Source organism: Anthonomus grandis, chromosome 5, assembly GCF_022605725.1.
Source record: "Anthonomus grandis grandis chromosome 5, icAntGran1.3, whole genome shotgun sequence".
Lineage (NCBI taxonomy): Eukaryota > Metazoa > Arthropoda > Insecta > Coleoptera > Curculionidae > Anthonomus > Anthonomus grandis.
Window position 1 is genome coordinate 952,529 of NC_065550.1, and position 15,307 is coordinate 967,835.

Genomic DNA, 15,307 nt, shown 5'->3' on the forward strand with positions numbered 1-15,307 from the left:
AATAGACGCCTTACCGCCCCTGAAATCACAGCAAAAATCAACAAGGAGCGTAAAAAAGCGGTCAGTGTTTCGACAGTAAAACGGCGACTATATAATGCTGGTCTTAAAGGACGTTTAGCTGTATCAAAACCGCTACTGAAGGATGTTAATAAGAAGAAAAGACTTGAATGGGCTCAATCACACAAAGAATGGACCACTGATGACTGGAAGAAAGTTCTCTGGAGTGACGAGTCGAAATTCGAGGTTTTTGGAACGAAGAGGCGAGTTTTTGTTCGCCGTTATGCCAATGAAAGGGTCGCTGAGAACTGTACGGTGGCCTCAGTTAAACACGGTGGTGGTTCGGTGATGGTGTGGGGTTGTTTCAAAGGATCTGCAGTGGGCGATCTAATTAGAATAGAGGGAATTCTTCGAAAAGAGGGTTACAAAACAATTTTAAGTGACAATGTACTTCCTTCTGGTACTCTAATTATTGGGGAAAACTTCATCTTTCAACATGACAATGACCCCAAGCCCACGTCGAAATTAGGCAAGCAATATTTAGGTCAATTACAAAGGCAACATCTTCTGAAAGTTATGGTATGGCCCCCACAATTACCGGACCTCAATCCTATCGAATTACTGTGGGATGAACTAGATAGACAAGTGTGAAAAGCATGCCCCACATCAAAAGAAGATTTGTGGAGGATCATCCAAGAAGAGTGGCACAAGATACCTCAGGAAACTTTGGACAAATTAATTAGAAGACTACTGAAACTCTGTGAAGCTGTTATTAAAAATCGAGGCGGACATTTAGATGATTCCAAAATTTGATTTTCTCAAATTTAATTAATTGAAAAATGTATTGTTTATATTCATTTTGTTATAAATAAACCGTTTCATAAGAATAACTGATGGGTTTATTATTTTTAGTTATAACTTTAAAACAGTCATATGTGGGCAAATACTTTTGAGCGGTAGTGTACCTCCTTAAATAATATTATCAAATTCCGAAATATTAAATTGACTAAATACTAATTAGTTATAATTTAATGGAAGTTAATGGCGCGCTGGATGGAATTTATGTTTTCTTAAATCCATGAGTACAATTTTTTCTTTTCAGTATATTATTTTTTGTTTTTAAATTGTTCCGGTAACATATTTAATAATTTGAGGGCTATGTATATATGTTAGACATTTTCAAGTTACACTAAAATAAGGGATGGGTATTATTAGATGTTGATGTATAGTATTAACATTATGACTAATAAAATTTTTAAAAAGGTTACTACAAATTGAGAATCTAAGTGCATTTTTAATATAAAGTTGGGTAACGGTAAATATTCCGGATTGTTCAAATAAAAGGTTAGAGGGAAACAGTCTGGATTTAAATAAAATAACTTTTAAAAGATATTTCTGTACAATATTAATATTTTTCAAAGTTTCATTATAAATTAATTAAATAATTATTATCTTTAAATAAGAGTAAAAGTCCTATTGTAAAAAGATAGATTTAGATTTTAGCTTTAGTCAGGTTAATATTAGATTTGTCTGTAACCTTCCTAAATAAAAATTTTTAAAAAGCTTTTCTTGAAGTTCTGTATCATAATTAGCTTAACGTTTTTTATGCTTTTTTTGAACTTTAAATGTCGAACGTGCATATATTTTTTTGGTCACAGTGGCAACTGCGCTTTCTACGCGCCGCGCAACCGGACGCGAGAGCCGAACGTCGTCGTCAACCTGAAGAGACAGACGAGAGACGTTACCAAGAACGATTCAGTTTATATTTCTTATTTATAATTTTGTGGTTTACAGTCTTGTAATTTTAATTTAATAAAGTCCACAACTATTAGTGATAATAATTTGGGTTAGTGATTGATGTCCAACATGCTTTATCATTAAAATTGCTGAATTTAACAAACATACCCAGAATACAATCTTCACTGTGGAGAAGGTAATTTTAAGAAATAGTAAAAAATAAAATATACCATACTTTTGTTAGCCACGTTACATTTAAAAAGAACATTATGACATGACAGCAATGCATGATAAAAAATCGAATGAACTAAATATTTTATCACATTCAGAATTATAGAAAAAGTAACCCTCGAAGAAAGTAATTAAAGCATTACATGTTTAATTATTTAATAAATTTCCATATAGTCGAGTTAGTTGAACCTATAAACATAATAAATGTTCGCCCATCACTTAGAATTTAAAATTTACCTCCATCCGAAACTTCTTTCGACGCCCTTCTCTTACTCCTCTCTTTGACCAGTTCAGAAAACTGACTTCTCCTTTGCTTATCCATACGCTTTCTGCGTCTCGATCTGGAATTTGAATCCGAGTCATCCGATTCTGATTTTAAAACCTTTTTCTTTTCTTTACGGGATTCTTCTCTTTTATTTCCGTGATTTTCGTCATTTTCTTTAGAGTCTAAAATTTAAACAAATATAATAAAATGTAAAATCTAAAATAGGGAGCAAAACCGGCAAAATGGCAAAAATAAATTGACTTCTGGAATTATTCACACAGAACTCACAATATTTGAATAGAATATCAAAAAAGCATTTTCAACATTTAAACTCAAGTCCTTTTTTTTTCTTTAATTTAGCCCTAAGTGAGAGAGCCCTGTTAATCATATCTATGTTTGCCTTAGTAAACAAAAGACAAATCCAAACCATCAAAAGGTTGCCTAAAATATTTTGTGCATCCAATAGTAAAAAAATATTGAAAATAGTTCCCTAGCACATAAAATACTCTCACAAATAAAGTCCAGTAAATATTTTTTGGTTTTATGCAATTGTGCACAAAATAAGTTCAGAAGAGCGGAAGACGAGTAAAAAAAAGTGTGCAATACATCTCAGACTGGTTTGTTTGGCAGCCATCAATAGTGAACGTTTTCAGTGAATTTGTGAAAATGGAGAAAATTGGTCATCGTTATGTGATACAATACTTTTATTTGAAAGGCCTCAGCCCAACCAATATAAAAGCTGAACTGGATTCTACTCTGGGTGAGTCTGCTCCTTCGTTAACAGTAAAATATTGAGTAGCAGAGTTTAAACGAGGCCGTACGAGCTGTCAAGACGAGCATCGCAGTGGTCGACCAAATGAGCTGACGACTCCAGAAATTTTAAAGAAAATTCACAAAGTGGTACTGGATGATCGTCGACTAAAAGTGCGCGTGCTAGCGGACATAGTAGGCCTTTCAAAAAGTGCGGTACATCGCATATTAACCCATTTTTTACCAATGATGCGAAAACGCAACAGTCATATTAATTTTTTTTTATAATATAAACAAAATAAAAAATGAAATATCTAACGTTACTATAGTATTTACTAAGGTTGAATTAAAAAGATTTTTAAAACACTCAATAAATAAACCAGTGTTTTGATTTTTATTCCAATTCAAGCAAAATTTTAATGTCTAAACATACTTTCGAATATTATTGTTTATTATTGGTAAGCATAATACAGGCGAGATTTGTTTAGCTGAATCGTATTGCTTACACATGTGTGTACTTACCTTTTTTTACTGACAACAAAAAAATGTTACAAATTCTAAAATACTTGACTCCAAATTGTAAATGTTGCGAAAACGCATCACTGGGAAAATACGTTATCCGTATTTTGGTCGAAATAGCGCTTAAGTTGCCAACGGTATCAGCTAGAGATATTGCGGTTTAGGCTTGTGTGTGTGTGTTTGTGTGTAAGAAAGTTTTTAGTAATATTGAATTTTAATCGGTGCTAAGTGTATGTGTATTTTCGAAAAACATGCCTAATTTTCTTACGCAAAAAGAGCTGGAGAGTGCTTTATATGAAGTAGTTGATGAATTGGAAGCAGAACATTCCGGAGATGTTGGTAAAATCTACTAAGTATTTTTGTTAGGCCTGTTATGTAGACGGAAATTATTTTAGTTGAAATCGTTGCTGTTTATATTCCTCCAGAACCAGATAGCTTGACTGACGAAGAAAATATAGATGAAGATGTAATTGCTGTAAACGAAAAAAACAGCCAAAATGATGTGGACATAGCGGGCACATTTGAATTACAGATAAGACAGGATAATGAATTTGACTGGGATTCGTCTGATGATGAGAGTTTGGCAGAAAAGAAACGGAAAATCGAAAGGTCTAACACCAGCCAATTTCAAAGTAGGGAACCAAAATGAAAAAAGGGTTCAATTCCTATGATGTCCCAGCCTATTTCGAATGAAGTCCCTGCGCTTGAGAAATTGGTAGATTTACTTCACGGAAAGCACCTTTAGACATTTTCTTTTTGTTCTTTGATGACCAAGTATTAAATCTAATTGTAACATTTTCGGAAAAATATGCAAAAGACAATAATCGACATGATTTTGAGTTGGATAAATATGAATTACTAAAGTTTATAGGACTGCTAATATTTACAGGTTATCATAAACTACCACAAACACAACTATATTGGTCAACTGATGAAGACAAGGGGATAGACATTGTGAAAAAATGTATGAGCCGAAATAAATTTTACAATATAAAAAAAAACCTCCATTTGCCAGATAATGCACAATTAGATGAAAATGACAAGTTTTGTAAGCTTAGGCCATTTTTTGATTTCATAAATCAGAAAATGTTGCAGTTGGTATATTTTCACACTGTCTGTCCATTGATGAACAAATGGTTCCTTACTTTGGCAGGCACTCCTGCAAAATGTTTATTAGGGGTAAACCCGTTAGATTTGGTTTTAAATTATGGATGGTGTATTTGTTCGTCAGACGGTTATTTATATCAGTTCATTCCATACGCAGGAGCAAATTCAATCAAACAAAAATCTGTATTAGGTATGGGTGGGCAAGTTGTTAATTTATTGTCTATAGTGAATGGCCCAATGAAGCATGAGGTATATTTGATAATTATTTTTCTTCCTTTCAATTATTTTCATATCTTACCGATAAAGGTTATTTTGCGAGCGGAACTATAAGGGAAAACAGAATCCTCCGCTGTCCTTTAGAACGGACCGAAACAGTTTCTAAACAAAAACGCGGCTACTACATTTCGGCACATGACACTGTCAGTGGGGTCTCATTAGTTAGATTGAACGATAATTCAGTGGTCACAGTAATAAGTAACTATTACAATGACGAACCATTATACAGAGCTAAAAGGTATGACCTTAAAACAAAAAAAGACAATCCTATTCAGCAACCTAATATTATCAAGATGTACAACAAATTCATGGAGGGAGTAGATCTCCACGATAACGGGATAGCCAATTATAGAATAGGGATATCTGGAAAAAAGTGGTGGGAGCCTTTGTTCGTTAACACTGTAGATAGCACTTTAGTCAAATGTTGGAAGGTTTATAACATTGTCAGTGACGAAAATATTAGTCAACTAGACTTTAAACCGTACATTGCTCTTCGCCTGATAAAAACTGAATCTTCCATTCATACATCTATTACTACCCCTAGGGCAGTTCTTGAGCAAAGATATGATAATATCGGTCATATTATCACTAAATCGCTCCACTCCAGTCGTAGCTGCAAAATATGTAGTAGTCAAACGGTATTTTTATGTAAAAAATGTCCTGATTGTCCTGAAGATGTTTCAATTGAGTGTTTAGCGAAATTTAATAGCAACAAAGCAGAATTTTTGCGTCGTTTCATAACCATGGATAAAACATGGGTCCATCACTTCACACCTGAGACAAAAGAACAATCAAAACAGTGGACTTAAAAGGGAGAACCGGCTCCAAAGAAGGCGAAAACCGTTTCATCTGCATGCAAGGTCATGGCGTCGGTTTTTTGGGATGCGCGAGGGATAATTTCATTGACTATCTTGAAAAAGGTAAAACTATCAACGGCGAGTATTATGCGCACTTATTGCAACGTTTGAGCAAAGAAATCAAGCAAAAACGGTCCCATTTGGTTAAGAAGAAAGTGTTGTTTTATCAAGACAATGCACCAGCTCACAAATCCGTTATTGCAATGGCCAAAATGAACGAATTAAAGTTTGAATTGCTACCTCCTGCACCCTATTCGCCAGATTTAGCCCCCTCAGATTATTTTCTGTTTCCAACTTAAAAAACTGGCTCAGTGGTCAAAGAATTTCCAACGATGAAGAAGTGATGTCTGCAGTTAATGGCTATTTCGAGGCACAAGACAGTTCTTATTATAAAAAGAGTATCGAACTTATAAAACATCGCTGGGAAAAGTGTATAGAGCTAAAAGGAGATTATGTTGAAAAATAAATAATTTTTTTACCAAAATTTTCGTGTTTTCTTTCTTGGGTCGGGTACTTCTGGGACCACCCTCGTAGGATGTATGATGTCGACCAGAGGGAGAACGATAGTAATGTAATAAGTGGTATACCGAAACAACAAAATAACAACACAAAACACTGTATTGCAAATTGCTAGGGCGTTGATGCACACTTTTAATAGAATTTCAAAATAAAGAACAAAAATCAATGTTTTTCAAGAAAATTAAGGAGCTAGATGAGAGACTATGATCATTTTGATAACATTTTGTAACCTTTTAAAAAATATTTGGGACGTGATAGCGCATGTCTGGAAAATATTTTGAAATATACAGGGTGCGCCATTTTTTTAAAATGGAATGCCTTTCTTTTTATTTCATTTTTGAGCCCACCATAGGTTACTTAGTATATGCGCTAAATATGTTTTTTATTATGTATTTACACAATAAAAAACGTTCATTTCTTACTAGGAAAATTTTATCTGTTAAGAACGATCCTTACCAAAAACTTCTATTGATGTTTAAACCGATATTGCGATATGGAATCTCAGTTTGGAGGGGAGGAAGTGCCACCTATTTGGAATCCGAGGGAACATTACTGGTAATTTTGGTAATATTACGTAATATTACTGCAAGACCGGTAACACTGGTAATATTGGGGTTTCACTCTATATACTCTCATTTATTCGCTATTCGCCCAGCTCTACTTGGCTTTACTGGCGCGAGGCGCAAGGACGAAAGACGATCGTGCCGTACGGAGTGGGCTAACGCTGCGCCGCCGCTTTCTTGATGTATACAGATCGGGATCGGGGAATAACCAAAATATGAGTAATAAAAATTCTGTGATTTTACTGCCGTGGCAAGCGATATTTTGTAAACAGTCTATCTGTATTGATCATAATTAATGGCATTATTGGTACAAAAGGGTTGTTTATAGCCATTATAACTATCAGTGCAATTTTTATTAAATAACTGTAATTATTGTAGGTGATATTTAAACTGGTGAGTAAATATTTTTTAAGTTGACCTCTTCTCGAAATGCATGATGTTTATTTTGTAGTTGCGATAATATGGTTAAGCCAAAGAGTGATGTTTGGAGATACTACGATCTTAAAGATAAAGGCAACTATTCCTGCAAATATTGTAAAACCTCCTTTAAAAGAAACCAGATAGTTCCAACATTTGCTTAAATGTGTCAAAATACCTGAAAATTTAGTACACATTCTCAAAAAAGGGAAATTGCCTGTTAAAAATGTTTTCGGTAGTAACAATAATACCAATACCTCGCGAAGATCACCCGTGGTATTAGAAGATAGTGATACTGAAATTGCTGATTATGAAACCTCTCAGCAGAGACACGCATTTGAGACTTTAGACTCAGAAATAGCTCCACTAGTTCGGCCTGTGCCTTCCTTAGCTAGTTCTTCTTTTTCAAGTACATCTAAAGCATCACAGGATACAATTTCTTCGTATATTGATAACATGTCCTCTCAAGAAAACAACAAGATTGATGAAATACTGGCAAGGGCTATTTATGTCTCAGGGGTCCCATTAGATATGACAATAAAAAAAGTATGGTTAGATCTATTCAAAACAATGAGATGCGCATATAAACCGCCTTCTCGTTACCAGTTATCAAATCCACTACTCGAATCCAAGTACACTAGAGTACAAGCTGAAGTTTCTTCAAAAATTAGTGAAGCACCTGTCTTAAGCAAAATCATAATCAAGTTGTAGAAATGACTCTATATCCAATTTTGTTATTAATACACCTCTTCCGGTATTTTATTAATCAAACCATACCGAAGATAACAGATATTTAGCAACATTTTTGGCCTCAGAAATTGAAAAAGTATTGGAAGAATTGGGAGCTTCAAATTTTTTGGCTATTGTCACTGATAACGGAGCTAACATAAAAAAGGCTCGTGAAATAGTTAGCAGCAAGTACAATTACATAACTAATTATGGTTGTATTTGTCACGGTCTAAACCTTCCGGTTGAAGACTTCTTGAAATTAGACCATTTTGCCAATTTTAAAAAGAACATAATTTCAATTGTATCAATAATAATAATAATAATAATAAATGCCTTTATATTACGAAAATAGTTACAAAAGTTATTATCCAAAAATGCGGCGAGATCTAGCCTGGGGCTACTCTATCTAACCGCACTGCTAACTTAACATACGAAAGCATAACAATGTAAATAATAAATAAATTGAATAAGTTTTAAACATTATGAAAAACATACAGAAAAAAAAGAAAAAAAGAGAAGCCTAAAATTATAAGAAACCTAAAATAGAATTTTGCTTATATCACATGACGTAATTAATTATTAAGATAATTATAATTATATCTAGTTTATAAAAGAAAAAAGTAATTAGTGATATAACTTAAAAATAAATGAAATATATATTTTTTATATTTTAGTTATTAGTTCGCAGTGTTAGAAAAGTAAGATTTGACAGCTTTTCGAAATAAGACAGCCGAGGTTTTAGCTTTAAGGTTATTTGGCAATGAATTATATACCTTAACCGTACTATAACTGAAAGACCCTTGGAATTTGGAAGTTCTATGATTTGGTATCAAAAGGTTTGCAGAGTGGCGCATTTCACGGCCATGTATGCTGTTATGACTGGATAATTTGTCATATAGATATTGGGGAAGTTTATTATGGAGTACCTTATAAACAAGAACAGCCATATTGATTTTATAACGTTCATCCAAATTCAACCAGCCAGAGGCAAGAAATAACGGGGTGACGTGATCAAATTTTCTTCTATCGTAGCAAAACTTTAGGCAAGCATTTTGTAGCTTTTGTAGGCTAACATTTGTAACTAGCATTTTGTAACTTGTCCTTTTGAGCAAGAGCTGGCCAGAAGAGTACACTACCATAGCTAATTAAAGAGAGAACCAACGAATCACTTAATTTGAGTTTAACATCAGAAGATAAAATATCCTTATACATGTATAGAATTCTCAATTTATAATAGGCTTTTTGTAAAATACTGGAAATATGTTTTACAAAATTAAGCTGATTATCAAGAAGAATGCCTAGGTTTCTTTCGCAGTCAGATGGTTGTATAATATTTCCATCGACAATAACATTTAAATTCAAATGATAAGATTTAGGCATTCCAAAAAGTAATAGTTTAGATTTAGTACCGTTGAGAGCCAGCCCATGAAAATTAGACACCTGTACAATTTGATTTAAATCGGTATGAATGCGTGCTAAGCCAGTATTCAGTTCATTTATCGGAAAAGCTGAGTAGAGTTGGACGTCATCTGCATATTGGTGAGACTTGCAGTTATGCAGGAATTCAGAAAAATCACAAGTATAAATCGAAAATAGTAGTGGCCCCAAAATGCTGCCTTGAGGAACTCCCTGATTAATATTTAAATATTCTGAAAAGGTGGAATTTAAGCGCACTCTTTGCTTTCTATTACTTAAGTAATCACAAAGTAGACTCAGCGCCGACTCGTGTAATCCAAAATATTTTAGTTTGGTAAGAAGAAGAGACTGATCCGGAGTATCAAACGCTTTGCTATAGTCCAGCAGCACTAATGCAGTAACCTCTCTATTATCCAAAGCACTAAAAATATCATCACATAAATGCAATAGTGCTGTCATGGTACCATGCTGCGATCGAAACCCTGACTGAGTACTAGGAATTATGGAATTAAGTCTAAAAAAATCATTTAATTGCATATACATGGCCTTTTCCAATATTTTAGAAAGGGTTGGCAATATACTTATAGGTCGATAATGAGAAAATTCCGTAGGGGTATTATTTTTTGGGATGGGCAGTAAATCAGCATTCTTCCATTCAGATGGAAATTTTGATAATACAAGTGCTTTATTAATTATAAAAGTTATATAGGGTGTTAAATAAGGAACTAAAAGTGAAATCATTTTAATGCCCATGCCATCAGAACCAGTTGCAGTAGTTTTTATACTACAAATTATTTTTTCAACTTGCTTTTCAGAAACTTCTTTAAATTGAAATAGTTTCTTAACATTAGGGTGTACTTTATTGGTATACTTAGTTTTAAGGCCATTATTAGTGCATACCGTATTTACCTTGGGAATGCTATTAATAAAAAAAGAATTAAGTCCACCAGGTGCGTTTCGAGAATCGCTAATAATTATGGAAGGAGAAACTTTAGATGTTATGTTAAGAGAATTCAATGTTTTCCAAAAACAAGTAGGGTTAGATTTAAATTGTTCATTCAAGTAGGCTTTCTTTTCACTACGTACTGCACCCGTTACAAAATTCCTAATTTGTTTGTATTCTTTAAGCGCAGCATCAGTTTTTAGTTTTTTATACTTCGTGAGGGCTTTTTGTCTAAGTTTCATCATAAATCGTATATTGTCAGTAACCCATGGAGCTTTACTTTTAGTGAACTTGGAGGTTTTAAAGGGCGCATGAATATCAAATACATCAATTACGTTTTTTTGGAAAAAAGTTACCATTTCATCAATATCAGTAAAGTTAAATATATTTTGCCAGTTAATTTTTAAAATGTCATTAAGAAAATCTACAAAAACAAAATTTGAATAGTCCCTGTAAGTACGTAAAGACTTTGGTGTACGGGTTTTTTCAAGGTTCAACTTACTTAATACTAAACAATGATCGGATATGTCATCCATATTAATAACCTGCACATCCGTGATTAAGCCAGGAGCCGAAGTAACAAGAACATCAATTAACTTAGCTCCAATGTTTGAAATTCGAGTTGGAGACTGAACCACTTGGGTTAAATTATATTTATTTAAAAGACTGTTAACACAAATATACCCAGGGCTGCCAGTATCCAACATATCTACATTCAAATCTCCCCCAAAAACTACATTATCAGAATGAGTTAAAAAACTAACTATAGAATTTTCCAAATCGTCCAAACAAGAACCAAGATTAATAGATGGTGGTCGGTAAAGTGAACCAAAGATTATAACTTTGCCATTAATTTTTGCGCGGAACCATATTTGCTCTAAAGCACTAATTTGTGGTGGGGCGTCTAAAACTTCAAATTTTAAAGAACTACGTATATAAAAAGCGACACCACCGCCACGTCCATTTCTATCTTTACGAATAATATTGTAATTAGAAAGATTAATACCACCGTTTTTAATCGAATCGTTTAACCAAGTTTCGGATAGTCCAATTATATCATATTCCTCGGCCTCCACAAACTCGTAAAAGCTGTCAAACTGTAAACAAAGTGAACGTACATTAAAGTGAGAAAAATAATAATTATTTTTGTTGCATGCTTCAGACATATATACATTTTAGAAGCATTAAAGTTGTAAAAGCATTATCAGAGTTGAAAAATTCGCAGATTTTACATGCAAGGTTTGAAAAAATCCAGTTAAACAAAACCGGGCTATACATCTCTTTAAAATTGCCGGTGAAAACAAGATGGTGTTCCTTTGTTTCTTGTTTAAAAAGCTTTTTGTACACTAAACATTCATTGAAAAGTTTAGCAGTTGATGATAACCCAGATATTTCTGCTGTTCTTTCAACAAATACAGTACGACTTCTTCTTCAATATGAATTTTGGTTACAAATAGAAGCAACTTATGACTTGTTCCAGCCAATCTCTAAGTGGATAACGTTTTTTGAAGCTAACGGGCCAACAATCTCAAGTGTTTATCTGCTTTTTTGAAATAAGACCTATATTACAAAGTATCAAATTTATCCGTTACTATGTTTGAATCCCAGAAAATATGTTCAATTCTTGAAAAACGAGAAAATAAATGTTTAAAACCCGTTCATCTTGCTGCTTACCTATTAGAACCAAACCAACGTGGCAACAATTTAACTGAAGCTGAAAATTTAATTGCGACGCAGTTCATCTATAAAACTACAAGGCGTCATCCAAAATATTCTTCAGAAGTAGGTCTTATTATGGAAGCACTTGCACAGTACAAAATTAGAGGTGGTAATCTTTTTGCTAAGGAATTCGTTATTTCCATCGAAAAATCTATGTCTGGGCATGTTTGGTGGGCAGGAATTTGCTCCAGTTCTAAAATAAGTAGATTGGCTGTAGACATTTTAAATTTACCATCGTCAACAGCCGCAACCGAAAGAACATTTAGTACTTATGGATTTATTCATCGGCAAAGAAGAAACAGGCTTACCGTGGAAAGAGCCGGAAAACTAACCTATATTGCCCATAATTATAATTTACTAAACGAAGATGATTCAAGAAGAGTAAAAGCTAATGAGGATTCTGAGGAAGAAATTGGAAAAGAAGATCTCGGTTTCGAAATTATAGACTTGACTGAATTAACCAAGGAAAAAGAAGAATCAGATGAAGAGGTTGGGGATGATGAGTATGATTTACCATTATCCACTCTATTACGTAGTTCACTCTGACACGTTTTTTTTTGTGTTTCCTAATGTTTTTATAGTTTTCAATTAAAAAAACTAGTATTAGTTAAAAAGCTGTTTTTTTTTAATAAATTACCAATATTACCGATTTTTAAATTACCGGTAATTTTACATCTATACCCACAGTTGAACTTTATTCAAAAAAACGTTGCAACTTAAAAACTCTTTATATATTGGCTATATGTCTTTATACTGAAAAGAAATATAACACTCAAAACCTAATTAACCACCGCCATCAAACAAGAATAAACTTGGAGAAGCATCTCATAGGGCCACAAAGTAAAAGATCATTAAATCATAGATGTATAATATATCTGGGTCCAAAATTTTTTAACTTATTGCCATATCAAATAAAGTTATTAAATAATAGGAAAAAAATTATTAAAGAAGCGAAAGATTATATCTTTGAACATCAAACTTTATTTCCAATCTAAGCTCACAGGAAAAATAGAATATATCTATTATCATCATGTGTACCTATTAAAGTAAACACAACCAAACTTATATGGAATCACCCAGTAATTTCGCAAAATGGAATTTATTTTAAAAAATAGTCATTGAGGATTAAAGGGCACTTTTTCAAAACCAAGTTTATTAAAAAAAATAATAAAACTGATTACAATTTTCACAATAATAGAACAAAAAACAAAAAGTGTAAATTTCTATAAAAATGATTTTTCTGAATATGACAATTTAACAAGAAAGTTAATTTAAAATTAAATGTTAATAATCAGTATTGCCACCTCTAGCATCGATGCAAGCACGAATTCGACGAGGCATGCTATTTATCAAATTGTCAATGTCTTCTTGGGGAACATTTGTCCATTCCTCTAAAACCGCTTGAATAAGTTGCTCAGTGTTACCAGGAGCATTCTGGCGAGCTCTAATCTTTCTTTTTATCTTATCCCATAAGTGCTCTATAGGATTAAGATCCGGTGAGCAAGAAGGCCACTCTAAAACGGCAATACCTTCCGTTTCTAAGAAACATTTTGCAACTCTGCTGGTATGTGGAGGGGCATTATCTTGCATAAATAAAAAAAAATTGCCAAAACCACCTCGCCAGAGCCTAACTACAGGTTGCAATACCAAATCGTACAAAGTACTTTGACCTGTTAGGGTTTGTCGAATTGGAATTAAAGGAGTTCTTTCACCAATCATAATTCCACCCCAAAACATTACAGTACCTCCTTTGTATTTCGGGATAGGTTTGGCAGCACGAAGTCTTGTCTCCCTCTACCTCTTAAAATGCGAATCCGCCGGTCATCGGATCGTAGTCCTATTCTGGTTTCATCCGAACATAAGACATTTTTCCAATTTTCAATATCCCAATTTTCATGCTCCAAACACCAATTTAAACGGTCAATTTTATGTTGCCTTGAAAGTTCTGGAACCCTTAACTGTCTTCTGCTAAATAATTCCCGAGCGCGAAGTCTTCTTCTAATAGTTTCGACAGAAATACTCACACCCATAGCTTGTAAAAGTTGCCTTTGAAGCTCTGAATGAGATGTTGTGGGATTTCTTCTTGCTATTTGAGCTAAAAAGCGATCCTGCCCTTCAGTAGTTGCTCTTTCACGACTTCTCTTTGGTCTGTTTTTTAAGGTTCCCAATTCCAGAAATCTTGAATATGTTTTTGAAACAACACCTTGTGTAACCCCCACCGTTCTAGCTATCTGCCTTTGTGACATGCCTTGTTCTGCCAAAGCAATAATTCTTCCCCTCTGAACTTCCGATAGCCCAATGTATGCCATTCTTGTTTAGTTTTCAAAAATAAATAAATTATAAATTTGAGGCGACTTGCAAGTGAAACAGTAAAATCGACACTGCTAGGTAAAACATTATTATTTATTATTAATCTGCCTGTCCTTGAGAGTAAATACTTGTACTTTTTTATTGCTTGCAACAAAAAATATCTTACTAAAATATTTCGTATTAATACAAGGTGATTCCATATAAGTTTGGTTGTGTGTATGTATGGGTTAGTTTAGTTGACTATTAATAAATAAATAAATAAAATAAAATAAAAAAATGATGTTAGTACCTATCTTAAGTTTATATATACTGTGTTAATATAATATTAGTAATTTATTATATATTATAGGGTAAATCTTTATGTAGATATACAGGGTGTCCCATTAGTGCGATAACAGACGATAGCTCCTTATACAGTGATACAAAAAAAAATGTACACAAAGTTACTTTACTGTCTAAGGTGCATAACATAAAACTATTTTTGGATATACAGGGTGATTCATAAATGTGATATGATATACAACTTTTTAATTTAAATGGAACACCCTATATTTTATTGCGTTTTTGGATTGCTTTAAAAATTCTGCAAACCTTTTATCAAGCATCGTCTATACCAAAACTTACCCGTTTGTAAGATATTTATTATTTGATCAAAAAATGGACGTTTGCACGTCTCCACAAAAACAAAAATAGTTCACTCATTTGGGATCCTACAAGCCAAATATTTTGGAAGTTGTTAGTGCATACCTACACTTACTTTATGGTCTTATGAGAATTTGATAATATTCTACAGGGTGTTCGCAATACTCTATCCAAAACCAAAAAATGTAAACAACCATATCTTATTTTTTTCAAATGGAATGACCCATATTTTTTTATGTTAAAATGTTCACAATGTGATAAGCTTTCTTGTTTGTTAAGCATGTCCTATACCTATCTGTAATAGTTATCG

The 15,307-nt window shown here is 33.3% G+C and overlaps 3 protein-coding genes across 7 annotated transcripts in view; 2 read left to right on the top strand and 1 right to left on the bottom strand.

Annotated features, from left to right (window-relative positions):
* The window catches only part of LOC126736016 (transcriptional regulator ATRX homolog), a 181,542-nt gene that overhangs the window by 143,453 nt on the left and 22,782 nt on the right, over positions 1-15,307 (bottom strand). For all 4 annotated transcript variants that reach the window (XM_050440201.1, XM_050440200.1, XM_050440202.1 and 1 more), the window contains one exon: positions 2,203-2,412. In XM_050440201.1, coding sequence (XP_050296158.1) covers positions 2,203-2,412 — 210 coding nt within the window. The remainder of the gene's footprint in view (positions 1-2,202; positions 2,413-15,307) is intronic.
* Positions 1-15,307, top strand: part of LOC126736038 (protein phosphatase 1 regulatory subunit 21) — a 129,669-nt gene that overhangs the window by 30,324 nt on the left and 84,038 nt on the right. The window lies entirely within an intron of this gene.
* Positions 11,916-12,713, top strand: LOC126736042 (uncharacterized). Its single transcript, XM_050440240.1, has one exon. The coding sequence runs from the start codon at positions 11,920-11,922 to the stop codon at positions 12,589-12,591; it is 672 nt and encodes a 223-aa protein (XP_050296197.1). The 5' UTR covers positions 11,916-11,919; the 3' UTR covers positions 12,592-12,713.

Excerpts from the sequence above, each read along its gene's own strand:
- LOC126736042 (XM_050440240.1), top strand. The coding sequence starts at position 11,920 with ATGTTTGAATCCCAGAAAATATGTTCAATTCTTGAAAAACGAGAAAAT.